The sequence below is a fragment of the Hesperophylax consimilis genome, chromosome 12 (genome assembly GCF_061612785.1).
Source record: "Hesperophylax consimilis isolate HC1 chromosome 12, BYU_Hcon_1.0, whole genome shotgun sequence".
Taxonomy (NCBI): Eukaryota; Metazoa; Arthropoda; class Insecta; order Trichoptera; family Limnephilidae; genus Hesperophylax; species Hesperophylax consimilis.
In genome coordinates, this window is record NC_142847.1 from 17,073,684 (window position 1) to 17,101,374 (window position 27,691).

Here is a 27,691-nt window from a genome sequence, read left to right on the forward strand (position 1 = left end):
ACGAATTTATGTTTTGTTTTTTTATCCAATCTTCTAAATTATTTACTGTACTACTTTCTATTTCATTATCATTATCTATATAAGAAAAATTATTCTGCGCCATTTAATTCGTGATGGTAATTAATTGTTTTCTTGTTTTGTTTAACAGACATATTTTGAGTATAAATTGAAGAATTTAATGTTAAATATTTAACAAAATAAAAGTGATTGTATTTGAAGCTAATTGGTACAAGTAATTTTTGATAAAGGCTTAATAAATATAAAATAAACTGTATGTTCACATCTAGTGTTATTTCAGAATATTTTTCATATTTAAAAGCTGTTTTTATAATTATAAATGTGAAATATAGTACACAGTGAAAAAATGCATGTTTAAGTAAACAAAAAAATGTTTTTGAAGGTGACGTTATGATATTACTATTAAAAAAATAATGTAATATAATAATGTTATTTTTGTTAGTTAATTTGTGATTTTTTATAATTTTTATAACGATATTTATGTAATAAAATGTAATAACACTAAATCTATTTTGAGACAGGTTTAATCTTATTTCTAGTCAATATTCTATTTTTTCTTTTGCTAAAAAGCTCATTTTTTTTTTTTTTTTTTTTTTTTTTTTTTTACCTTGGAAATATTCCCACAAAATGAATAGGTGAACGAACGGGGCTAGGATCAAGGTTAAATCACTTGACATTCTAGGAGTTCACAACCTTTTTTGAACGCATAACTTCACTCGGACGGAGCGAGATTTGGTGGCAACAGGCCTGTTACTCGAGGTTAAAAGAAGTAAGAGGGTTGCCAATTTCAGACACTTGGGAGTGTTGATTTTGGGAAAATTTCGAACATGGTTCTGCGTCATTTAGTCGGTAATAACCATTATCGAAAGTACTTAATTTTATACGTGGCTTATGGAAGACGAAAATACATTAAAATTAATGTATAGACGCTTGGCAGAGGAATTATGACCGAGTACATACGGGTTTGTTGTGAAGGGAACTTGAGACCTCTGATTGATTTGAAACGAGTTGAGGGACGAAGAGAGAAGATAGGCGTGTGACAGAATCATTAAGGCCAACACCCATAATTGCAGAGAGGAATCGTGAAAATTCAGTAATAGTTCTTAAAATGAAACTGGCCAAAGAAATAAACAGGTTATCAAACCGATGCAATCTCGGACGAAAGGCAAAGGGTGAGCGACATGATGTGTACTGGGACATTTCAACTAGAACAAGTACCGAAAAGGCCTTAGAAACTTGGAATAATCAGTGGAAAGTGTGATTATTATACTAAACTACGAAAGGGGAAGGTGAATAAATGTGCAATGTAAGAGGCGACCTTACGCAAGGGACTTATCATACGGAGGAAGGGGAATGGTTGTCAGAAGTGATCGATTCGGGAGGTAAAGGGAGGAACGGACGTGTACAGCATTCAATTCGACAAAAGGCGAGTTGCGAGTTCTATTTTCACACGGAAGAAAGAAGATTGAAGGTAGGCTGTAGGATATATCCACGAAAACGGAAAGTTAAGAGGAAAATTTTGATTAATTACGCGTAAGAGGACGTCTTAGCGCACTAAAGGAAAGGTCATCAGAACACACATCACGGACCAAATAGGAACGCGAAAAATTTAAATTAGAAAAACAGGTCAATTTTGACGGATTATAAGGCACCTGCAGGATGGGGCAAACTTCAGAATTTCACCAGTACGGGCCTGTGTTGTGAGACAGCAGATGCCCATTTTTTCTGAGAAACGCAGAAGGGTAGGTCTGATAAGTTTTAAGTCACACAGAGGATAGTGTGCGAGAAATATAAGACCGTAACGCTTCAATAAAGGTTGGATCGCAATGACAAGCGTAGTTAATTACTGCTATAAAACATCATGCGCGGGCACAAATCGAGATAGTTCGTCACAAGTCGCCGAGGACCTTTTAAGGGAGTATACGCGCCGCGCTAGGAGGAATTATCACTTGATAACTTATTCTGGACTTAGAGATTTTCTGGTCAAAACATACAGTTCAATTCAGTGTTTGAAGAAATTAGACTCAGTGTCCTTGACGTAATAATAAATTCAGGTTGAAAAGTTTAATTGTTCTAAATGAATCGTAATTAAAATTAATAAACGCTAAAAATTCCTTCTCGAATAAAGTTGAACGCGATTTTATGTTTTAAATAAAGTCACGGGTTATAAACGAGTTGTAATTAAAATTAATAAACGCAAAAAATTCCTTCTCGAATAAAGTTGAACGCGATTGTTATGGATTCAAATAAAGTCACGGATTATAAATGAATTGTATTAAAATTAATAAACGTTAAAATTTCTTCTCGAATAAAGTTGAGCGCGATTGTTATGGATTCAAATAAAATCACGGATTATAAATGAATTGTAATTAAAATTAATAAACGTTAAAATTCCTTCTCGAATAAAGTTGAACGCGATTGTTATGGATTCAAATAAAGTCACGGATTATAAATGAATTGTATTAAAATTAATAAACGTTAAAATTTCTTCTCGAATAAAGTTGAGCGCGATTGCTATGGATTCAATTAGAGTCACGGATCATAAATAAAAGATTGTGGTCAAAAGATAATAAACCAAAAATATTCTTCTCGGAGAAAATTAAACGAGAGTGATAAAACTTTAATTGGGGGCTTCAATGGAGCCTCGGATTAAAGTCAAATTATAACTGAATTCTATATACCTAAGTATCTTGCTACCGCGCTTTGGGCTCGATCGAAGCCGTGTTACAACGAAATTTTTCAATAACTACCAGGTTAGGGAGGAGATATCGAAGCACATTCGTTACGGCCGGTAGAGAGGGTAACACAATAAAAATTAGGAAAATAAGGTTGAGGATGTATCAGGTGGAGGTAAAGATATTATGTATAAGCTCAGGGTAAATCTAGTGATATTCGCGAACACCCCGCCCAAAATGGCAACGGTTGTGTAAAACCCAACCCGGATGTTGTTATTTAGCGGATAGGGATTGGGTAAGTGTTTTATTTCCAATTCAATTCAACCTAATTCCCAGATGGACTTGGAACGCGTGAAGCTGATAATTGCCGACTGACAGTTACTACTAATCCATTTTAATATGTACATAAAACCAACATGTCAATTTTCAGGATCCCCCGACAAAATCAATATAATTACCCTCAAGCCTTACCCCATTCCCAAATTTACCTCTCGAATAAACTTCATAGTTGGGTAATGTCTGATAGTGTCGCTGCAAATCCGTTTCTCACAAACACGGACTAGACAGAAGGATTTTTTTTCTCACGCTATCACGTGAGAGGGGTTGCCAACGTGGACGAATCAGGCCAACGAAGCGCTGGAGAACTACTCCCTCTAACGGGGCCGTGTAGAGTCAAGGGCGCGAAAGTGGAATGAAAATTATGAAGCCAACTGGTAATGAACGAGAACACGGCCTGCAGTTGGGGCGTTTAGGATGAAGGCACTTTGGACGTCTGTGAAAATCCACGTGGAGGGCGGCGGCGTAATATTTCGTGGGAATAAGTCCGCAGCGCTATCACATTATTCAATGGTGTCGACCGAGGGGCTGATGTAAGCCAACTGGAACGCTCCCTTGGCGGAATTACAGCAGCTCCTTTGAGGTGAACTGTAGGTCTGACGGCACGTGGGAGATTGAGCTTCATCAGGCAAAACCTACACGACACACTTATCGCGTTAGTATCATGATATGGGATGCAATTACCTTCCCCATCTAGACTCAGTAAAGTAGCTCGTCCGGAGGAATGGGCGTTGGAGCGATTTCGGAAGTGGCGTGATGACTTAATTCGCTTTCTCTTGGACGTGAATGGATCCGAAAGGTCAGGGTATCTTTATGAAATGGATCGCCAGCTGTGGGGTATAGTCTAGCCACGTCGGAGTCAGCGTTTGATTTCTGATCACCATCCACCGTTCTCGTATTTGGTCAGCGGAGGAGCCAACGTAATTTGCAAAAAAAAAAAAAAACATTTCGATCACATAGTTTACCCTTCCTCTCCCCCCCCCTCTCGTCCCTTCCATATAAAAGATTAAGTGTCGAATAACAAAATTAATATATGTAAAACAGAATGAAGGCGACCCCGGAGCTGAGATGGTGAAAACCGTCGCACTATGCATGTCAATACCATACTATACTAATTTGTGCAATAACGAAACTATTTCATGTCCTCGGATTTATTTAAGGTAGGAAAGAGCTTAAAAGGAAAGGTTTACAATTGATTACTACTGTATTAGAGTTAGGGGTACTGTAGGAGACGAGAGTAGGCTAAACGCGCGGTCTTATAAGAAAGTTTTAAAATTTCAATGGTAAAGGGATCATTCACTCTAATTTAAACGAACCAGGATTACCACAAATATATGCATTAATAGCCCGTTCATATCTCATATGAATTTCAAAACCAAAAAATACACAACGCTGAAAAAGGGGCATTATTGCGAATTAAATCTTAAGATCTTCTGCCGTATGTTCCATACGGGGGTCGAAAGACTTAGCTAGGGTTTCTTCTTAAGGTAGTCCTCTAAGGGCGCCACCAACAGCTTAGGAAAATCGAAGGGCAATGACCAGGATGTTACAACATTTTGCAGATCAGACAGGAGAAATAACCATTATTTCAATATAGGTATAAATGTAGAAGGATGGAACCATTACACAAGTGAACGGAAAACGCCAAATTACTCACACGGTGCCAACTAAGAAAAACAATGAAGCCTTTCATTAATTTGTCGGTAGGTGATAGGTACTGGGTACCTACCTACATTCATTTTTGGAGAGAATAGGTAGATATGTACAGGCAAATCATTTATTTATTTCACAAATAGGACGCGTTTGAATGTATTTGTGTACGCCGATACTAATAAATCTAAACGTAATATGAAACAGAACAATTTACAGAAAAATAAAATGATTAGGTCCCAGTAGCCGAGTGGTTAGAGTGGTTGTTCCGGTAAGACAGATCCTATGTTTGATTCCCTGTTGAGACCGCTACTTTTCTTTTTGTGTCTTGTTCATTGGTTCATGTTTTGTTTAAATTTATTAGTATTATCTTCTTCCTCAATGATATATTATATAAGCTTCAAAATTTTTTTAAATAAAAGTTATTCCAATGAAATTGAATTAGTATTTCATTAAAATTCGTTTAATTTCATTTAATTTTTTTTATACAGTCCATTTTATTTACATACATTTTGTTTATCTTATAAAATTGTAAAATGGAGGCCTCAGCACGGGTGAGCACACAGTGAAACTCACAATAAAAATTGACAGAAAAATCTATCTAAAGTATTGTCCAAGTATGGAGTGAACATGAATCTCACACAGGTAATTACGTCTCTGTATGAGAAAAGCGTTGCATGTGTTATGGAATGTGAACGGTAGTTCGGTGTGGTTTGATATCACAGAAGGTGTTAAACAAGGCTGCTTAATGTCACCGTGGTTATTCAATATAGTCATGGTTAAAGACGGATGTTTCAGAAGATTTCAACAATTCATAAAATTTCACAGTTAATTTTCAAGGACTGTAAAAGTTCTATTAGTATTTCAGTTTTGTGAAGCAAATGGCCCATGTTGATATAATAATAAAACTTTAGTTGGACTTTCACAGAACTTGGAAATTAACTTTGAAATTTGATGAATTTTTCAAATTCTCTAAAAAAACCCGTCCTTAGTGTATGCAAGAATTGAGAGATGTGGGATCGGGTGTGAATTTGAGTAACCTCTATATGTACTAATGAGTATGTTGCCTATTGTATGCTGACGATGCGGTGCTGATTGCTAACAGTATGGAAGATCTACAGTATATTGATATCAAAAAGGTGTTAAACAAGGCTGCGTAATGTCACCGTGGTTATTCAATCTATACATGGATAATTGTTTGCAAGAATTGAAAGAAGTGGGATTGGGCGCGAATTTCAGTAATCTGAAAGTATGTTGCCTGTTGTATGCTGATGATGCGGTGCTGATTGGTTGTTAGCATAGAAGATCTACAGTATCTCATTGCTTGTTTATTGCTTGTTAGTTGTTAGTATGGAAGATCTACAATATCTCGTGTCTAGGATGAACGAAGTATGTATGAAGAATGAGTTCATGATGAATGTAAGTAAGTCTAAAGTAATGGAGTTTGAAAGAGAGATTACGAAAACAGTGTGCAATATAGTCGTGAATGAGGAATACTTGGAGCGAATAGGTGAATAGGTGGATGAGTTTGTGTATTTAGGAAGTATGTTTACGAGAGATGGGAAGGCTGACAGAGATATTGAAAGAAGGGTAAATGCAGGTAACTCCATTAATGGAGAACTGAACGCAGTTGGCGCTAACATAAAAAATGTCCAAAGAAACGAAATTAGCAGTCCACTATCGAGTGCTGGTACCTACCCTGATGTATGGTAGTGAGGCATGGATCTGGCAGTGGAAGGATGAAAGTAGACTGAATGCTATAGAAATGAGATCCCTTATGCGTATGTGTGGTAAAACCATGTATGTATGTGGAGATCCGCAAAAATAATAATGCGTAATGAGTAAGATTAAGAAAGGGACGCTTAGAGGGTTTGGACATGTAGAGTGAATGAGTGAAGAAAGGAGTTAAGGAGAATGTATGACGGAAATGTGAATGGTAGCAGAAATCGGGGACGCCCGAGTAGGACATGGCACGATCAAGTGAATCAGATACTTGAGACGGGCCACGTCAAGAGACAAGAATAGTAGAAGAGTATGTATGAGACGATGTATGAATGTGAATGAGGCAAGGATTGTGTACCAAAACCGAGTTGTTTGGCGGTCTGTAGTATCTGCCTCTTCTTATATTTTGTTTCATTATTCAGCTTCGAAAAAATAAAAATAAATATTACATGACTGGTCGGTGGCCGAGTTGACATCGCGTTTGGGTCCCACCCAGGCGTAGTGTGTTCAATTCCTCGGCTGGCTAAGTCCTCCATTACAACACAAGCAACATTTTCCGTTTACTGTGGTGGTAGTAGGAGATTTTCAAATATTGTCAGGTTATTCGTAACCCGGGAATGTTTGTCTTTCTTTAAAAAAAAAAAAAAAAAAATAGATGGTGTTTTGATGGATACGGTGTACCACTATAAAGTCAAGGATATTTTTAAAATGATACAGCCGAAAATTAATTTTGAAACATTTTTAGCTGCGTGCATAAGGTCGTTTTATAGTTGTGTACCCAGTCACGAGTCACGAGCCGCCACTTATTGGAAGAAAAAAAACATGACGACATGTCACCGATAAAATATACGAATGAACGGTCTGTCCATTAATTGTTGACACTATACTTTTACAATATTTACGTACTCATTATTTACGACACCACGGCCTGCCACTGGTGCCTCGCACCTTATCGTGAAATAATATGTAATTCTTCAAATGCAATTCTTTTTTTATGTGAATACAACTCAAGAGTCCCAACTGCTCCCAACCGTCAGTCAGACAATACATCCCCAATTGGATTATGTTGTGATGTTGAAGTTAGAAAAGTGGAGAAGAAGATGGGGAAGACGAAGAGGAAGGTGGGGGAGTACTTGTCTATACAGATTTGATCACCAAATTATGGTTCAATCAGTTTCAAGCAATGTTTCAATTCTGAATGGTGGTCTTACACCAGGGTGATACTGAGAGTATATTCTACTCTGGAACGTGCCGCAAGCGTACTACATACTATTTTAAATAAATACATTGTGTAATAACACGGAGATTGAACCCGCCATCTTCGGATTGCTAGTCGAGAACATTACCCCTCGACCACGGAGGCCATGTTTGAACTATGCAAAAGAAAATACCTACAGGGTTTTCCAATAAGAGGTGTTATTTTGAATAGCCCGCTATTTCGGTAGATGTTACTTTTGAAGGTGTCATTTTTTAACATTTGACAAGTAGAAACTACGTCATTATTAAAACGTTATTATATTACGTTACATTATTATACACGCTTCAACAACGCATTGAACCTATTAAAATTCACTTGAGTGAATCAATTGCAAATCATTTTGAATGATGAGGCCCATTTCCACCTCGGTAGCTTCGTCAACAAACAAAATTATTGCATCTGGGGCTCGGAAAACCCAAGAGTTATTGTTGAAAAGCCTCTCTATCCTCAACGTGTGACTGTTTGGTGCGGCTTATGGTCCGGCGGAGTCATTGGACCTTACTTTTTCGAAAATGAGGCTGGAGCAACAGTTACTGTGAATGGATTGCGCTATCGAGATTGATGATTTTTTATGGCCGGAATTGGATGGTATTGATCTGGACAACGTTTACTTTCAACAAGACGGCGCTAAGTTCCACACAAGCAACCAAACCATTAATCTTTTACGATTGAATATCAAAATAATACCTCTTATTGGAAAACCATGCATAATCCGCACCATTGTAATTTTTTTTTTTATACTATTTATTATTTGGTACAATACTTGATAATGTGGTCGTCGCAGGGTGCGAACTTTAACAGTTTAAGACAATAATTTTCAGGTCAAGTGTACAAAATGACACCAATCTCTAAATAAAACTGTAGATTTGCATAAAGAACAAAGTGGCGCCACAAACACTTTTCATTATTTTATATTTTTATGGAAATTTATTTATGAATTAACAAATTGCAGAGTAATAATTCAAATATCTAATTTATTGTACCATTTCATTGTCTTACATAGTGTACCATTTCATTACGTAGATATATATATTTTTATTTGAAGATGTACCCCATGAAAGCTATGCTTATGTGTATTCGGGAGGAGTGTTATTTATTTGGTTACCGAAAAACTCAACACAATAACAATTTAACACATACGTAGAAAACTTACTGGCAATTAGTAAGAATCTATAATATAATCTAATTATTCGTAATCCGATTAAAAACGGGACTGTAGGCAATGATATGATAGCTTTACTGTTAAACTTGTAGTAAAAAAGGAATTTATTATTGCAATGTCGAAACACATGATCATAAAAATCATTTTATTTTCGCATTTCGTCATTATATATTATCAAGCAAATGCATGTGCATGAACACGTGTGATATATTGGTACTGTACTAAGAGTTTAACGGGAAACGGCCAGCAATTTCGTTTTTAACCTGATTTTAATAAATCAGTAATACTCGTTTTTCCCCGCGCACTTTTAAAAAGTGAGTCATTAAGTGATGAAACAAAACAAGGTTAAGTGGGTTAAATTTTCTAGGTACAAATGTTAGTTTTTTATCGCTTTTAATTCACTTTTTAAAGGTGTGTCGAATTGTCATTTTGTTGGGATATTATGGAATACATTAATTTATTTAATTATTGAGAAAAAAAATTATTACTCTTGTTTTTTTTTTAAATAATTAAGTCAAAAATAATTATAACGAGCACTAGGGGACCGACTAAACTTTCTCCTTACAGCCTACCTACCTGCATCTACTATCAGTATATGTATTTATTTATACATTTGTTGGGTTAACTGAAGAAATAGGATGTAACCTATAAGCTATAAGCTATACCCTTTGTACTCTGTATTTTTGTGCAATAAATGTTTTTTTTTTTTTAATTTGAATTATTTGCAAAAGTACAGTTTATTTTCAAAATACGAGTAGGTTTTACTTAGTAAAATAATTATTTTGAAAATACACTTTTATTACTCAAATTTATTATGAACGGTTGTTTTGAAGATTTCCCTTTTATGCTTCTCAATTTCCTCTTCAAAACAATCAACGCATTTTAACTATCACCACCTGGTTCAAGGCTTCCAAGAAAAATATCACTAAATTGTCTATCTTAATATCACTAGCTTGTGCGTAGTGTAATAATAAAATGGCATTTATAAAGCCCAGTTTAGTGTCATTTCACTTCAAGTGCGCTTAACTACTCGTATAATAAAATAAAAAAATGGTAATTCAGTATTAGTGGTTCTTAAAATTATTCCTACAGTGTGCCTTACCCAATACATATCTAATATTATAACACTAAATACACTGTTTATACAAAGTGACGACAAAACTTAGAATAACAATAACAGCAGGACAGGACAAAACAAGAATATCAAAACTAAAACCAGTATAAAACAGGAGGCAGTTTGTGCTCAGAAATGATAATCTTCTGAGCAGACGATTTTAAAAAGGTACAATAAGGAGGCAACCGAAACCAAACAATTACCGCAAGTTTTAGAATATCTCTTATTATAAAATATTGAAAAGAAGTTAAGATTTTTTAAATAATTTTGTTTTTAAAGCCCGTTTAAATTCAGCCAAATTCTGGAGCTGAGGTAAGAGCTGAGGGAAGTCTATTCCAGATGAGAAGGCCTGTTACAGCTGTTACACTAAAAGAACGATCATAGTAAACGGCTCTATTTGACCTCGAAAGTTCGATTAGACGATTACTAACATCTAAATAGATCTGCTGACCTTAGAGTAAGCTGTCTATTGCTTAAGTTTTGTCGGATACATAGTTCCGATATATAGGCTGGCGCCATTCCTTGCAATGCTTTGAAGGTCATTAAGCAGATCTGTACCTCAGACTGTACCTACTAATGGTGACCGGGTATGCCATCAAAATGACTAACTTGCGGAATTGTTTTGGTTTTCGGCTGTAAGTCACAAACCAGTGATGCACAACCCGCGACTCCATTCTTGCGGCCCGCATGTCAATTTCATACGGCTGACTTGGCCATAGAGAAACATCTAAATGCTTGGGGTAATTCTTGAAAACCGTGGCTAAGAACATTTTTTACAGATTTTGCCTAATTTACGTGGCTTTTTTCTAAATACAATCAAAAAAACAACCGGTTTGCATAGCAAAAAATTAAAAAAACAAAACAAAAGAAACGTTAACTCTTGAATTTTGCTGTCAACCCCCTCCCCCTCAACAGAAACAAAAAAAAATCCGCTTGTAGGTCGCGACCTGTTTAACAAATAGGCAAAGCGGCCCCTACGCTGAAATGTTGTGCATCAACTATCGTAAATTTATCCGTGCAGGGATGTAAGTACTCGTAACTAGGTAACTTCATAAACATATTAGTTTTTAAAATAAAATTGACGTGCTGTAATACAAAAGAAGACGTAAATAGGGAACAAATTTGCGAAGCTCAAATTTCGCACGACGACTTTATGACAATTTACATAGTGCCCGATGGATAGCAATGGTTCACATAGCCGATGATCTACACCAGGTAGTGCCATAAAATATGAATCCGTCCCTAATTGTTTAGATCCAACGACCCATTCATGTATTCAGAATCTGTGTTGTTAAGGAGATGCACTACGTAGTAATGCAAAATCATGTGTTTTTGGTTTGAAAATTGGGTCGCCTAGAAATGTTTCAGATGCTTTAATTAAATACCGCGAGTATAATACATCTGATGGCCTTTGAAACAATCGAGTATTTTTTGCATAAGTCTTTTTATAAGCCCAGAAAAAAATAATTTATAAGGCCTATGAAAACTGCTTTAAAGTTCAAAATTTCCTACTTACGAACTCATTTTCGGTTATGGTTTCATCGTATAATGTGGCAAATTAAGTTTTTTATAAAATGATCGGAAAACATTTAAATATTTATGCCTGAACATCCTCAAAATAAAATAAATAGCACTTTTTGGCCATGTTTTTTTCTTGCCTAAATCAAGCGGGAATTTAAGCCTTATCGCCATCTACGTAAGGAGTGTTATTAGTGGCGGCTCGATTCGAAATATTACACGACGTAGTGCACAATTTGCCAAGTATATCAGTGATTCGACCTCGTTATAACAATTCCTCCTCAAAAATTATATGAAGATATGTAAACTAAAATATCGTTTTGTAATTGATACTACAAACTCAACTGAACAAAATAAAACACCATGTAAAATATTTATAATTATGTATTTCAGAAAAACACTGTTTAATATATGTATTTATAATTACTTTAAATTATCCATACTGCAAAATTTTAATAATATGTAAATGAAATCCTCAGCACGGGAGATCCCAGTGAGGATATCAAAATATCTATGCATCTGTTACAAAAAAACATAGATAATAAAACACTTATTATTATAATTTGTCATTATAGCAGTGCACTCGCTATTGCCGTAATCGTTATAACGTTATAACTGCCCGGGATTTCCACGGAGGTTTTCGAAATCTAATGCTACGTATACAATATACATACGCGAACCGAATTGCCGAACTGAACCTCAACTTATGAGAAAGGAACAAAACAACTGCAAATGGCGCGAAACGCCAATTGCAGTTGCTTCGTTGCTTTCCCGAAATTCATGGCTCGGTTCGCAAATGTATAAGTACCATAATGTAGACATTTACCTTCCTCTTGTTTTGAAGGTGAAGTATGCCAAATTTGATAGAAAATGTAAAAATGCATTTAACTGTAGATAAAAATCAAATCCACGCCTCACAGACACTCTCCGCTTTGTAAATTTAAGATGATTGACAGATGAGTAATTAATTAGTCATTAATTTCCGTCCTTTGTGAAAACCGTTTCTTAATATGTATGACGCAGTGACAATGATATTATGACGATACGATCCGTTTTATATCATATTCGTTAGTTGATTGGTTATGTCGCCTCCAATGAATGAAGTAGGAGAGGGGAGAAGGTCGGGGAATACCTGGCTAGCCAGATACAGTCAACACAATACTGCTGTAGCACAATCCGCATCGAGCGTGAGTAGTTACTAGGGTTACTAGTTAGCGTAGCGATGAAGTGACGTACTTCATGGTTCACGCCGCCAATGCGATACTTGCCTCTCACTCTTACATTTGGTCAGTGGCTCTCAAAGTTCTAAATGATATAATATTTTATTTAAAAATTATTTGATTCACTATCAAATAGAAGATAGTAAATGAACACAACACGATTACATACAGGATGTCCGGGGGTAAGGTGCAGTAACTTTAAAAGGTGATTCTACATGATGGTAAAAGCAAAAAGAAAAATAGCCTTATCTTGAATTATTTTAGGATTATTATGCCTTGTTGCGCTTCCTCATAATAACTCCTCGCATAACAACCCAAAAATAAATCACGGAAATTCCATTGCTTTCCTATACAATTTTTTGCCAAATAGATTTTTTTACCTGAAAATTACATTTAAACGTTGGAATACCGGAAAAAGTGTTTTTTAAGTGTACTTTAATGGAGAATCACCTCCCGGAGTCACTGATTTATACCCTCAGCCAATTCTTGTATTTCATTGTGAGACTTCCGCTAAAGTTAACATCAATATGTAAAAATAAATATCATTATCTTTGTTGAAAATTGCCAAGTCAAGTACCTATGGGTCTCAAGTTTTGTGGTCCTACCAAAAAAAATATTCTACATCTGTCGTACCGACTGTTCACAATTCACGGTTCAGTATAAATATTGGTTTTGTTATATAACAAATCGAAATTGAAAAGTAAATTTGAAATGAGTGTCGAATAACAATATCTGAAAATTTTAAATTTCCACTGCCTATTTCTCATATTATACCTTCAATTTATTTCCATACCAAAACAATAAAAACATCACCTTATTATAGGGACTTCTAGTCCCATTGGATTCGTGCGATGAAACTAGTTCAAAAAACAAAACCGCTATTAAATTCAAGGAGAAGCAGATAGATAGTCAATATTTTTCATGTTCGAATTCGTACAAACAAAATACCGTATCGACTAAGTACCTGCGATGTTTATGACCCAAATATAAATAAGTACCTACTTTATTTGAATTTAGAACAGTTGGACATTCGGTGGACGTCGAGACCAGTCGAGACCAGTAAACAGATTTGCCGCCGCGCGCTCAGTTGTTTCTTTTCGTCGTCAAAATGGCGACGTATTGCTCCATATCGTCATAGAATTATTATTGACGTTTTACGTGTTAGTTCACAAATTACATATTTTGTGCATATTCTAGTGTGGTTAGAAAGTTATATTGTGTTTATATCGAAGAAAAGTGCATCGTTCTTTGGATTTAAGATGGCCAGAGTGAGTTTTATTTGTGTTTATAAATAGTTGACGCTGTTGAAGATCACAGTTGGTAGTTTATCATGTTATTCTTATGTTAGATGTTTATTTCACCTTGAAACAAGTTCACATGGAGGCGATTGATAAAATAGTCTTATGTTGTTTTTCTTACAGCAATTAACTTTGCATTTGTTCATAGCTGCCGTTTACTAATATCACCTGTTTTTAGGCTTTCCATTGTGTAGGCGACAACTTTTACGTTTCGTAATATTTGGTTTGCATAAAAAATGGTAAATATGCAGAGGCGTACCTTATCCTATGCGCACAAATTATTATAAAAAAAACACTTCATACCAGTTTAATTACAACGAGGAACAACTATTTCAGTCCACGGAGAAGCAACGTAATTGTTTTTCATTAATATTTGAAAAATTCTTCGTGTTCATTTTGATGCCATTTTCTTACGTTTTGACATAAATGAAAAGTTGTTTTTTAGTTTGTTTTTTTTCTTTCTTTTTTTTAACTAAACCTAAACTAAGAAACTAATAATATCTTTTGTAAAGTAGATTCTTTGTGTGAGTTAATTAAAAATGAAAATACAAATAAATCCCAGATCAAATTTTAGAGTAGCTGGTCACGATACGAAAACTTCAAACAAAAAAAAATCATTTATCGACATTTTAACACCAAAAATCTTCCTTGAATGCATCTTTTACCATCTCCCCGGACGTAAATAGTTGTTTTTTAATTTTTTTTTTTATAAAACATATACGTATCAAGCGTGTCCAGTTACTCTAAAAGACTACCAAAAACTCTCCTCAGAATCTATTATTTGGATGTTTTTAAAATAATTTATGCTTATTGTGAGGGGCGCCTCTGCATTTTCTCACCACACTAGTGTATAGTGAGACGGACACAGCACATCACCAATGTAATATAAATAATAAAGATGGATAAACAAATCAATGGTAAAAATATAGAAAAAATCACGAATTCAGCCATGATAATATGAAGACTCATAAAAAGATTAAAATGTACGCGTTGCATATTGAAATCTATCTTACTTCGAAGTAACAATTATTAATTGAAAACCTAATTATAACCAAGCCACATTTTGCATCGGTAAGTATTTTTTTCTAGTTATTAATTAATTAATTATTACATAACACAAGCAAATGCCTAGCATTGCGGGTGAAATAACACTAAAAATGTATGCACTGTAAATATTTTTTGAAATCACATTACCTCTTTTCACCTTTAGTGATGGAATAAGCTGTAAAATTCCAATGGAAGTTTTATGTGGAATTAATCAATATTCTTATTTATGTCTTAGGTCTTACACCAACAAGATAATATTATTATTTCCTTGTGCGGAATGTTTGATCGTTTGATGACGGCATTTGGTATTAATGCAATCGTATTTTTATTCCATCTTAGTAACGTCAAATGCGGTGACGAAGCTACCTGTCAAGAATTCTCTAATGAGCCGCCTTTACATGGAAAGTTCTGGATTCTGTACTATTTATTTCATTATTAGTGTTCGATAAGTACAATAGATTAGCCCATGAAGGGACGTTGTCAAAACCATATGACAACATATCGACTTATTTCATATTTAAAAAAAGCATCGCCAACATAACGTAGGTACCAGTTTCTCTCAAATTTTCTTACAAAGAAACGTAGATCTGACTTAGTTCGTTTACCTCCGAACGGTTCGTTTGCGTTCGTTTACGATATATTTTATGAACTCTGTTATAATTTCAGAAACCAAATAATCTCGTATTTGTATTGCAAAGGAATTTGACATTCCTTGGAAGTCTAATGTTTCCTGTTGCAATTTTCCTACGATGAAAATTACGTAACTTTCCGATGTGTTAATATCAATTTCGGATGTTCTGGATACGAATCTGATTTAAATTGTAGTAAAATTATAGTATGTGAACTTTTTTAGTATTAGTATTTTTATTAGTAACGGGTTCGAAAACTGTTTTTTTAGAACGCGGTCAAGATAAATATAACATTAAAATAAAGTAACCACTATCAATTTCCTGTTGGTAAACAATACAATGCCTTGGTTAGGAATCATAGACTTCCAAATTAATAGACTCGCCCTAACTTGAAATCTGGGTAACATTTCATATTATTGCTTTGAATAAACTATGACTTACATTAGTCGTATTGAAATAAGCAGAATAGTAAAGTTCACTAAAGTAAGGCAAAGGTTTGCTTTTCTGCGCAGGATCTGAATGTTCATTTTTAAACGAACCGCCTGGCGTAGCGACACTAAAATTGAGTTAGGTGGGAAAATTATAACACAATTGTAAAAGTGTCTAACTAAATAGTGTAACAAAATATAAAATTTTTGTTTACTCGATCTTGGATATGAAATTAAGTTTTTTACGCGCCATTGTAAAAAGGACCAGTAATATGTACTCAGAATTTATTTTCGGGGACCGAATGGTGATACCTATTACAATGCGAGTTGCCTGTGTATTTTAATGTCAATGTTAGGAACATATTCCATTTACTCATTTATAAATGAGTAATATCATTTATTCAGCAGTTTAAAAAAACCGTTTTAAGGGCGTGACGGAAAACTAAAATTAAAATGTACCAAACATGGTGCATACCGGTTTTGGATACGGTATATCGTCCGTAGGCGACTTATATAAAAAAGGCCCATCGAATCGTTGCAAAAATGAAGATATTGGAAACAAATGATCCTACAGTTTTTTTTACCGAAGAAGCGACCATCGAACATGGAACTATGATTGTAAAATCAATACTCAAGACTACCGAGGGTTCTGCTCTGACAAAAATTACTGTAATCTAGTTATAAACGGTATTGCAGGCCCTTAACGAATGAATTGATGGGTTTCCTGATAAACTTTAAGTAAAATACCAATGCGTTGTCACGATGTCGAAACACGGGTTCATAAAAATCCTAACATTTTCGCATTTCATTGACAAACGCAAGTGCATGAACACGTGTTCTGATATTATTACAAATTTACTAAAAGTTTATCCGGAAACTGCCTTCAATCTCGTTTTTAACCAGATTACCAATAATTTATAGAGGTTATTATGATTATTATTTTTTTCCCAAATATCTCATTTATTCTCCACGCTCTTTTTTTCCCCATATATCTTATTTATTCTCCACGCTCTTTTTTTACGTTGGAATTAGAATTATCAACTACGCACCTACATAGAAATATATAAATTTATTCAAACTAGTTGATCTGAAAATAATAAATAATACTTACTTATTTAGATTGACAGAGGTTAAGGTTAAACGCAACGCTTGTTATATTCTACGTGTTCATAGATGGCGTTAATTAAATAATTTTATTAAAATACGCTTTTGCAAAGTATTTCTTTACAATATTAAGAAAAATCATTTGTTTGCGCCCGTATATACGCAATATGAATATGAATCAATAGTTTTGTTCGTTTAAAAACTCAATTCTTTCGAGAAAGGCATACAAATACAATATTGTACCGATTATTCAATCCAATATTGTATTTGTATGCCTTTCTCGATAGAATTGAGTTTTTATATAGACAAAACTATTTATTCATATTCATATTGCGTATATGCGGGCGCAAACATATAATTTGTCTTAATACTGTAAAGCAATACCTTGCAACAAGCGAATTTTGATCAAATTAATTAATTACGCCATCTATGAACACGTAGAATATAACTAGCGTCGCGTTTAACCTTAAAGACCCAACCATTTCTCACATGTTCATCAAATTTCACCTCCTTGGGAAATCTCTAAGAATTTGGATCAATACCAAGTGTTTGCTGACTCGGGAAGAGATATACAAACGAAATAATTCGTTATGATTCCGATAAATTAATTCACAAAAAATATAATTACTAGCCTCAACCGAGATTTAAGTCAGAATGACTAGTGTAGTATATAGTTTTTTTTAATACCGCACAAGAATCCCAACTGCTCCCAACCGTCAGTCAGTGAGACAATGGCACACCCAATTGTGGTATGTTGTGTGGCTGAAGGTGGTGAAGATGGGGGAGACGAAGGTGGGGAAGTACCTGGCTATTCAGATATGGTTACCAAACTAAAGACATTACAAGCAAAGTTTCAGTTCTGAATATCTTTGATGTATCTTTCTCTCTGAAACGTGTCGCAAATGTACTATAAATTATTGTTATTGAATAAATTGTGAAACACCACAAATTTTTAAAATAAAATTCACTTGCGCATGCCGGGATATAAACCGCAACCTCCGGATTGCTAGTCGAGATCCTTACCCTTCGACCAAGAAGGCCGTCAAACAAAGATTGTTTTTTATTGAATAAACTAATGTTTGGTTTTGGAACAACCAATATTGAAAATAAGCAATCCCATCCTCTTATACTCGAACTAGGGAATGAAAAGTCAAGATAACTTTTCATGGTTTTGTTTAATACAATTTCTGCAGCATTGGCTCATTCACTTCCGTACGTCTTATAGGTAACTCCTATTTTCATGTAATCTAGTAGTTATTTTTCATTTACTTATTTCATTCGCTTTATATTATTTAAGATTAAGAACATAATAATGACTGGCCTCGTGTTTTAATAAAATAACATTAATTTGACCGGTCTTATATACATAGAAGAAATTCTTATATCCTAATCACTTGACCCCTGCCCTGGGAGTGACGTTCTAATACTAACACCGCTGATATCGATTGGCAGCACAAACACGCAGCTGCTGACCTGTATCACCTATTAGTAGGGCGAAAACCGCCGTGACATCATACACAAGTACCTACAACCTATAGTGAAATTAATTTATTCAACTCCACAGCACCTGAAGATTAAACCTGAATACATTTTTATACTCCGCACCTGAAGATTAAACCTGAATACATTTTTATACTCCGCACCTGAAGATTAAACCTGAATACATTTTTATACTCCGCACCTGATGATTAAACCTGAATACATTTTTATACTCCGCACCTGAAGATTAAACCTGAATACATTTTTATATTCCGCACCTGAAGATTAAACCTAAATACACTTTTATATTCCGCACCTGAAGATTAAACGGGAGTACATTTTTATACTCCGCACCTGAATACACTTTTATATTCCGCACCTGAAAATTAAATCTGAATATATGTTTATACTCCGCACCTGCAGATTAAACCTGATGCACTTTATATTCCGCACCTGAAGATTAAACCTGAATACATTTTTATATTCCGCACCTGAAGTTTAAACCTGAATATATTTTTACACTCCGCACCTGCAGATTAAACCTGATGCACTTTTGCACTTTTATATTCCGCACCTGAATACATTTTTATACTCCACGCCTGAAGGTTAAACCTGAATGCACTTTTATGTTCCGCACCGGGAAGAATTCACTTCAACAAATTAAATTTTAAACATTAACCTGTGTAAACAAATATTTTCTTTTTTTTACTGGAAATATTAACATGACATAAAATCTGTTGATGCAGTGGAATATTTTTACTCGGTATTGAGTGGTATTTTTGATCTGCACCCACAAAAAAAATCACGCAAAGTAAATGTCAACTATAATAATAATGATTGGATTATTTATATAGCGCCGTTTTCGTGAGAAAATCACCTCAAGGGCGCTTAACGACTTAAATTATGCATTGATCACTTAGACTTAATTACTTTTGGTTTATAACTAAGTTTTATAGATAGAGAGAGACTTATAACAGGGTGGCCACAGACCTGGAAAACCGGGAAAACCGGGAATTATCAGGGAATTTTACTGAACCGGGAATTATCAGGGAAATGTCAGGGAATTTTAAAATATTCTTAAAATATCAGGGAATCAAAAAATTAAAACGAAATTCGTTATTTACGATTTGTGAAGTCCCAAAGTTGTGTTTTATTACTTTTACTTGCAGTGTGTAACAAAAGATATGCCGAAAAAGACAAACTAGATAAGTAGGTATTTTATTATTATTATTTTCGTAAATAGCTCTTGCAACACAATCATGTCGTAAACCACCCGCCTTGGTTTTTACCCTATACTATGTAGGTGCGAAATCTGTAAAGAAAAAGCTAGCAAAGTTACAACAAAGTGTCAAAAGGGTCGGACACCCAGTACGGTCGTAATAAAATTTAAAGATCATCATTATCAACATTTTTACAAAGTGTCAATACAGTAGAACCTCGTTAATTCGAAATCTACGGGACATCAAAAATCAAATTTCGAATTAACGAATTCCCACGTAATTCGAATTTTTGTGAAAAAAAAAAAAGGCCGAAAATCGATTTTCTCGGCCGCCTCTTCGAATCCGGGTGGTATTTTAGTTGTAAATTCGTATTAATACCAATTATTTCTTTATTTTCGCGGCCGATTACCGTAGCGGCGCACAGTGGGCTGAAAATCGGCTTTCATAGACATAGAGACTTGAATTTTCAAGGGTATTTTTTTTGGCTAGAAATGGATTTTGCTGATCATTACTATGCTATAAAATGTCGTACGAAGCAATTGCGTGTACAAATGAAGGAGTTATAATTTTTTTAAGAAAAATTTGTATGGCGCTGACATTAAAAATGAGGCTATCTCTGGAATCATAAGGTTGGCCGTTCTATCTTTACACACAGATAATACTACTATTTATTTGTATTTTTTTGACATACTTCATATTGTGGCGCAAGGTGCGATTTATTTTTTAAAAATCCTAAAGTTGAAAAAAAATCTTTTTTTTTGTTAATGAATCATTTTAATGCTTAAATGCTTTACATATGAGTATGCTTTGTCTAGTTTACAATATTTTATTTACACTGCAAGCCAAAACACTGTGCACAGTGGGCTGAAAATCGCCTTTCATAGACATAGAGACTTGTATTTTCAAGTGTATTTTTTTTGGCTAGAAATGGATTCTGCTGATCATTAATATGCTATAAAATTTTGTATGAAGGAATTGCGTGTACAAATGAAGGAGTCATAATTTTTTTAAGAAAAATTTGTATAGAGCTGACATTTTTTTTTTTTTTTTTTATTTGGTACATTATTTTGTTACAATTTATGTTTTCCAGTAATGTAGGCCTCACTGGGTGGCTTGCCCGTGCTGAGGCCTTCATTTTATAATATGAAAATCTTATCTACATATTACATTTAAAGAGAAGATAGTAAATTTGAAAAGAAAATAATAAATTTAAAATTAAAAATAAAAATACATAATAATACATTTAAAATTAAAAAAATAATACAATGAAAATAATCTTGTGTGTTTGTGAGTGATGTGTGTTTATGTTGGTTTTGTGTGTTACGTGTAGGTTTTATTTTTATTTTATGCTATGACATTTTGGTAATATTGTCTTTTTTGTTGTTTAATCCATTTTGTAATTAAAAATGAAGCTATCTCTGGAATCATAAGGTTGACCATTATATCCTTACACACAAATATACTACTATTTATTTGTATTTTTTTGACATAATTTGTATTGTGGCGAAACTTGTGATTTTTTTTTTAAAAACCCTCAAAGTTGAAAAAAAAACTTTTTTATGTTGAAGATTCATTTTAATGCTTAAATGCTTTACATATGAGTATGCTTTGTCTAGTTTACAATATTTTATTTACACTGCAAGCCTAAAAGCATTTAAGCATTAAAATGAATCATCAACAATAAAAAGGGTTTTTTCAACTTTGAGGATTTAAAAAAAAATAATCGCACCTTGCGCCACAATATGAAGTATGTCAAAAAAATAAAAATAAATAGTAGTATTATCTGTGTGTAAAGATAGAACGGCCAACCTTATGATTCCAGAGAAAGCCTCATTTTTAATGTCAGCGCCATACAAATTTTTCTTAAAAAAATTATAACTCCTTCATTTGTACACGCAATTTCTTCGTACGACATTTTATAGCATAGTAATGATCAGCAGAATCCATTTCTAGCAAAAAAAAATACCCTTGAAAATTCAAGTCTCTATGTCTATGAAAGCCGATTTTCAGCCCACTGTGCGGCGGGCCCTTTAAATTCAGATATTCGCAATAAATTCGCAAAAATGCTATATATTTACTCGTAAATCGAGATTTCGCTGCCGATTTCGGTCGCGGCCTACCCTTTGAATTGAGATATTCGTAAAAAATACGATATATTTCCGCGTAAATCGAGATTTCGCGGTAATTTTCCGTCGCAGCCGGCACATTATTTCAAATATCTGAATTTAAATTCGTAAAAATGCGATATATTTCCGCGTTAAACGAGAATTCGCGGCCGTATTCCGTCGCGGCCGGCTCTTAAAATTAAGATATTTGATGTAAATTCGTAAAAATATGAAATATTTCCGCGTAAATCAAATTTTATCGGCAGTTTTTCGTCGCGGCCGGCCTTTTAAGTTCAGATATTTGAAGTAAATTCGTAAAAATATGTCATATTTCGGCGTGAATCGAAATATTTCGGCCGATTTCCGTCGCGCCGTATTTTTTTATTCGGATATTCGAAGTAAAGTTAGTAAAAATACCATATATTTCCGCGTAAATTGAAATTTCGCGTCCGATTTCCGTCGCGGCGGGCCATTTAAATTCAAATATTCGAAATAAATTCGTAAATATACGATACATTTACGTGTAAATCGAAATTTCGCGGCCGAGTTTCGTCGCGGCCGACCCTTTAAATACAGATATTTGGTGTAAACTCGTAAAACTACGACATATATCCGCGTAAAACGTATTTTCTCGGCCCTTCAAACTCGGATATTCGAAATAAATTTAAAAAAATACAACATTCCAGTGTAAATCGATTCAGATTTACAAAATAATAATACTAATTAGGACGTTGTATAGCCACGTATAAATACATTTTTCGGCGTTTTATCGCCACGGCCGACTTTTAGATTCAGATTTACGAAATATTATGATTTATTTTCGCATAAATCAATTTTTTTCGAATTTCACGAACAAATTTTCGTGTGCGGACAAAAATAAATTACGAATTCGAATTTCGAATTAAAAAATTTTTGTATGAAAAAATTTTTCTGCGGAAATTTTTCGGCGAAAATTTCGAATTACGCGTTTTTTCGAATTATCGGGGTTCTACTGTACTTACTTTTGTTTATTTGTCTATTTTTTTCTGGTCTTTTCATTTGTACACAAATTGTCTTCAGGCGAAATATCATAAATTTGTAATAAGTGTATTTTGTTTTGAATAGATCATTGTGGTGCAAGGAAATAATAAATGCTTTAGATCAAGGCTGCCCAACCCCAGGCCCGCGGGCCACAATGTGGCCCGCGAACGAATTATAAGTGGCCCGCGTGAACCATTTTCAAAAAACCCGCCAATCCGCCAATTTGAAAAAGTGTCGCGGGCCCGCGGTAAAACAATCAATGCAGCTTGCGCGCGGTCACCAGTGTTGCCAACGAAGGCGATTTATCGCTATTTAGGCTACTCAGAACGAGAATCAGCGACGAAAAAATCTAACCTGTTGAACTTACTTTTTAAACAAAAATACACCGGTTTTTGACATAATATTTTTTGCGTCCGAAATGGAATCTTGTAGCCCCCCCCCCCATGGAATTCGAAAAATTGTTGTGGGGAATCACATATGATGTTTTTGGGTGCGCGGAATTTTTTCTCAGCGAAGTTCCGTAACAACCCCCCCTCCCCCCATGGATTTCAAATATTTTGTGGGGAGCACTCATTTTGAATTTTTTTTTGTGGGGAATTATGTTGTTTTATAGAAATTCTCTAACAACCCCCCCTCCGTGATTAATAATAACCGTCATAGGAAATAGAAACCGTCAGTGGCCCGCCAGTGATTCAAAATCGTCAATTTCGCCCAACTGTTAAAAAGGTTGGGCAGCCTTGCTTTAGATGACGGAATCCCCTTTATTTATGTATCTGTTCTAATTTTCTGGCGTAGATGAAAATCGTGTTTCAAAAATAAAATTTTGAACGATATGTCCTTATACCAAATAAAACATATCAGGGAAAAATATAGAAACTGCCCTGGAAAACCTGGAATTATCAGGGAATTTTGAAATCCGTTTTTTGTGGCCACCCTGTATAACTAAGACTAATGTCGAGTGATTTACAACTGAGACTTTTAACTAATGAGTCAAGCTATGCATATTTTTATGACCAAGTGGGCATTTACACAATACCGCTATAATACGACTTACAAACTATCCGGTGTGGTTTGACAAATGTATAATTGTATAAAGCAAGTAAAAGCAATTTAGATTACTCATTATTCTCTGCAAAAATATATATACTAAGAAAAGACATGTTTTTAAAAAAGAAACTTTACTTGGCTAATATTGAAAATGGGATTAAAAGCGATGTCAAAAACTTTTGGCAATATATCAGGTCACAAAATTCAAGTGGGGGTACTTCTATAGAACTCATGGACGCGGATGAATCATCTTTGGGGATGCTGTGTGGAGAGTTTTCCGAGGAAATGATGGGTCTTGAAGATACCATCTTGCAAGAGGGGAGAAACAGAGGTTGGATAATCATCCCACAGCCGAGCGTCAAGTTATAATATATGTACTTGTTAATCAATCACGATATTTCAATGTCTTTTTTAATAATTATTATCATGAAGCTATATAATGTCACTATTATTTTTTTAAATACGTTGTGAAATACATACCATGTGATATTTCATGTGCTAAATAGTCACGCCCTTATTTATAACACCTCACACACCCTCTAAGATTTATATCACCACTCCTCAGTGTCGGACACGATAATGGTAGTTTCCTAGAAATGTATCATTAGTTTCTAGGAAACTCTGTTTCCACATTTATCCGATGAATGATTAGGCAATTATTAAATTGACTTAGGACGGGTTGTTTCGGAGAATCTGAACAATTCATCAAATTTCAACGTTCATTTTCAAGTTCTGTGAAAGATTTTTTAAAGTTCTGTTTTTATTTCAGTTTTGTCAAGCAACTAGCCTACAATGATATAAAAACAGAACTTGATTTAGTCTTTCACAGAACCCGAAAATGAAAGTTGAAATTTGATGAATTGTTCAAATTCTCCGAAACAACCCGTCCTTAGTTTTTAAAATAATTTATTCATAAACACTGTGACTGTGGTGACATCCGTGACCTTGAGAAAAAATAACACGCCTAAAATCGTAACTTATTTATTCCAAAGCCGTCAGAGAAGCTGCACACATCAGATAAAAATATTTACTGCAAGCGTTTCTGAACTTATTATTTATACAGTTCCTTTGTAGGTACATAAGGGTTAAAATCTCTTTAAAAAAATGCTTCGATTTTTGTATGGAGGACACCGGTGTACCATCCACAGTCGACAGGTTAATAAGTAACAAAAAAGACTCAAACAACAACGAAACAAAATAGAGAAATGAAGAAGTAATTATCGCATCTGGCCGAACAGGGCATGTTTCTTACAAGGACAACACTCTACCACTGAGCTCCTAAGATCTGATTTTTTTCTGTAATTTTTATCGTCAATTAATTTCTATAATTTCCCACTTGCGACTGTTACTTTATTTTTGGTGTCCTTTCCTGTTTCATGTTTCATTTATATTTATTAATATTATCTTTTCAGTGATTAAATATTATGATGATGTGTATAACCTTCAAAAGTTATGAAAATAAACTGAGTAATATGTTTCTTTAGCTAAAATATGTATGCAAGTACTGTTGGGTATAGATATTATAACGAAAACAACTTAAGGCGATGCACTACGTCGTGTAATATTTTAAATTGAGCCGCTATCAATAACAACCCTTACGTAGATGGCGATAAAGTTTAAATTCCCGCTTAACACCATCCACCTGTTTTGATTTATGCAAGAAAAAAACATGGGCAAAAAGTGCCTTTTGAAGTGAAACTTCTTTAGGCGCGTAATGGATTTTCGGGGACGGAGTAAAACCGAGTCAGGATCGACACGAAAATGCGGGTACCCCCACCACCGCTCACCGTTCACTGTCCCTCTCTCACCATATGCGCTTGTTGAGGTGGGGGAGCCGCTCACGAACGTTCTCTCCCGACACGGGACAACAATCGATGCAGTTTTTGCACGATTCATTAAGGATTTAAGTGCTCATGTATATATCTCGCACTTTAGTTACCATAACCCAATTATCACGACATTAGGAAATGATATTCATGAAATTGACAATGAAAATGGCACATGATTGGTAAATTGTCATTGTAATTTCTTTGTAATTTTTAATTGTAATATTGTTATTTATGTAATATTGTATACTTGTGAATAAATTGAAAATTTTTGGAACTATACATTAATCGAACGTCATTCATCTATAAGAAAATATTAGAAAAAGCAAATCCATGCTTCGTCGTTGAATTATTTAACCTCTAATTTTCAAACTAACCTAAGAGAGAAAATAGAGATGATGAAATGAAAATAGAGAGAGAGGAATACTAGAAGTTTCACTTCTGTCTTGCGTAGGCTTGACACACCCACTTTTTTTATTTTTCATTTTGTGGATGTTCAGGCATAATTTTTTTTTGATCATTTTATAAATAACTTAATTTTCCACATTGTACAATAAAATCATATCCGAATGGGTTCGTAAGTAGGAGATTTTGAACTTTAAAGCAGTTTTCATAGGCCTTTACTTTATTTTTTTCGGTACTTATAAAAGACTTATCTAAAAAATACTCGATTATTTCAAAGGCCAAGATGTATGCTACTCGCAGTATTTAATTAAAGCATCTGAAACATTTCTAGGCGACCAAATTTTCAAACCAAAAACACATGATTTTGCATTACTACGTATGGCATCGCCTTAAATAAGAAAACATTACGTGGATACACGAGAATGTTATTTTAGCGTGGGGAAGGGGAAATTTCCAATTGGTAAGACATTGAATTTACACCGGTCGGTGGCTGAGTTGACATCGCGTTTGGGTCCCATCCAGGCGTAGTGTGTTCAATTCCTCGGCTGGCTAAGTCCTCAATCACAACACTAGCAACATTTTCCACTTACGGTGGTGGTAGTAGGAGATTTTCAAATATTTTCAGGTTATTCGTAACCCGGGGAATGTTTGTCTTTCTTAAAAATTAAACATAAAACTTTTTTGTTGATTTGTAGAATGTTGCTTAGAGTGAATAATACCAATCATACTCAATCCTTCAACGCAGTAGCTAATCCGTTTTATAGCGCGTGATATAATAGTAAAGAAGGCATTGAGTACCATATTAATGCTTGACAGGGTGTATTCGATTCTTTTAAAGAATACAAAAGATCTTGGAGAGCGTATTCAAAACATAGCTTATTTAATTACCGATAATAATAACACACTATCGCAAACCATTTTGTATACACAGCCAGAGGCGATGGAATTCCGAGAAGTGTTTTTGCCTATGGTTTATTATTTCACAAATTACCCGGACGTGACCGCCAAATGCCAAAAGAGATTGCAAAAAATCTTTTTGCGTGTGTTTTATTTCATTGAGCAAGTTCATACGACGTACTTTTCGTTCTCGTACGTTACCGGTTTAGCCACCATAGTTTTACCAAACATTAAGGCTCCGTAGTAAGCTTTCAAAAAGATGAAGAAGTATAAGGTTTGAAATTTAAATTTAATTTAAATACGGATGTTAAGTGCTAATTAACAAAAAACGATAATAATTGGGGGAAAATGTTGGAAAATATTTAATAAAATACGACTCGTACAAAAGAGCAAAAAATCTCTCGACCAATACCTAAGTCGCATTTAAAGATACACTCTAAATTTGTCACACTTAAAACATGTTAAATAAAAGAAGAAAATGTGTTTTTAATAATTTTCGGGGCACACTTGCCG

General features: G+C 34.5%; 1 protein-coding gene across 1 annotated transcript in view; it reads left to right on the forward strand.

Annotated features, from left to right (window-relative positions):
- The first annotated feature begins 13,739 nt into the window (after nt 1-13,739).
- Mnr (Membrane-bound Notch regulator) overlaps nt 13,740-27,691 on the forward strand; it is a 46,900-nt gene continuing 32,948 nt past the window's right edge. Inside the window, exon 1 of the mRNA XM_089638169.1 lies at nt 13,740-13,941. Coding sequence (XP_089494295.1) covers nt 13,933-13,941 — 9 coding nt within the window. The 5' untranslated portion in view covers nt 13,740-13,932. The remainder of the gene's footprint in view (nt 13,942-27,691) is intronic.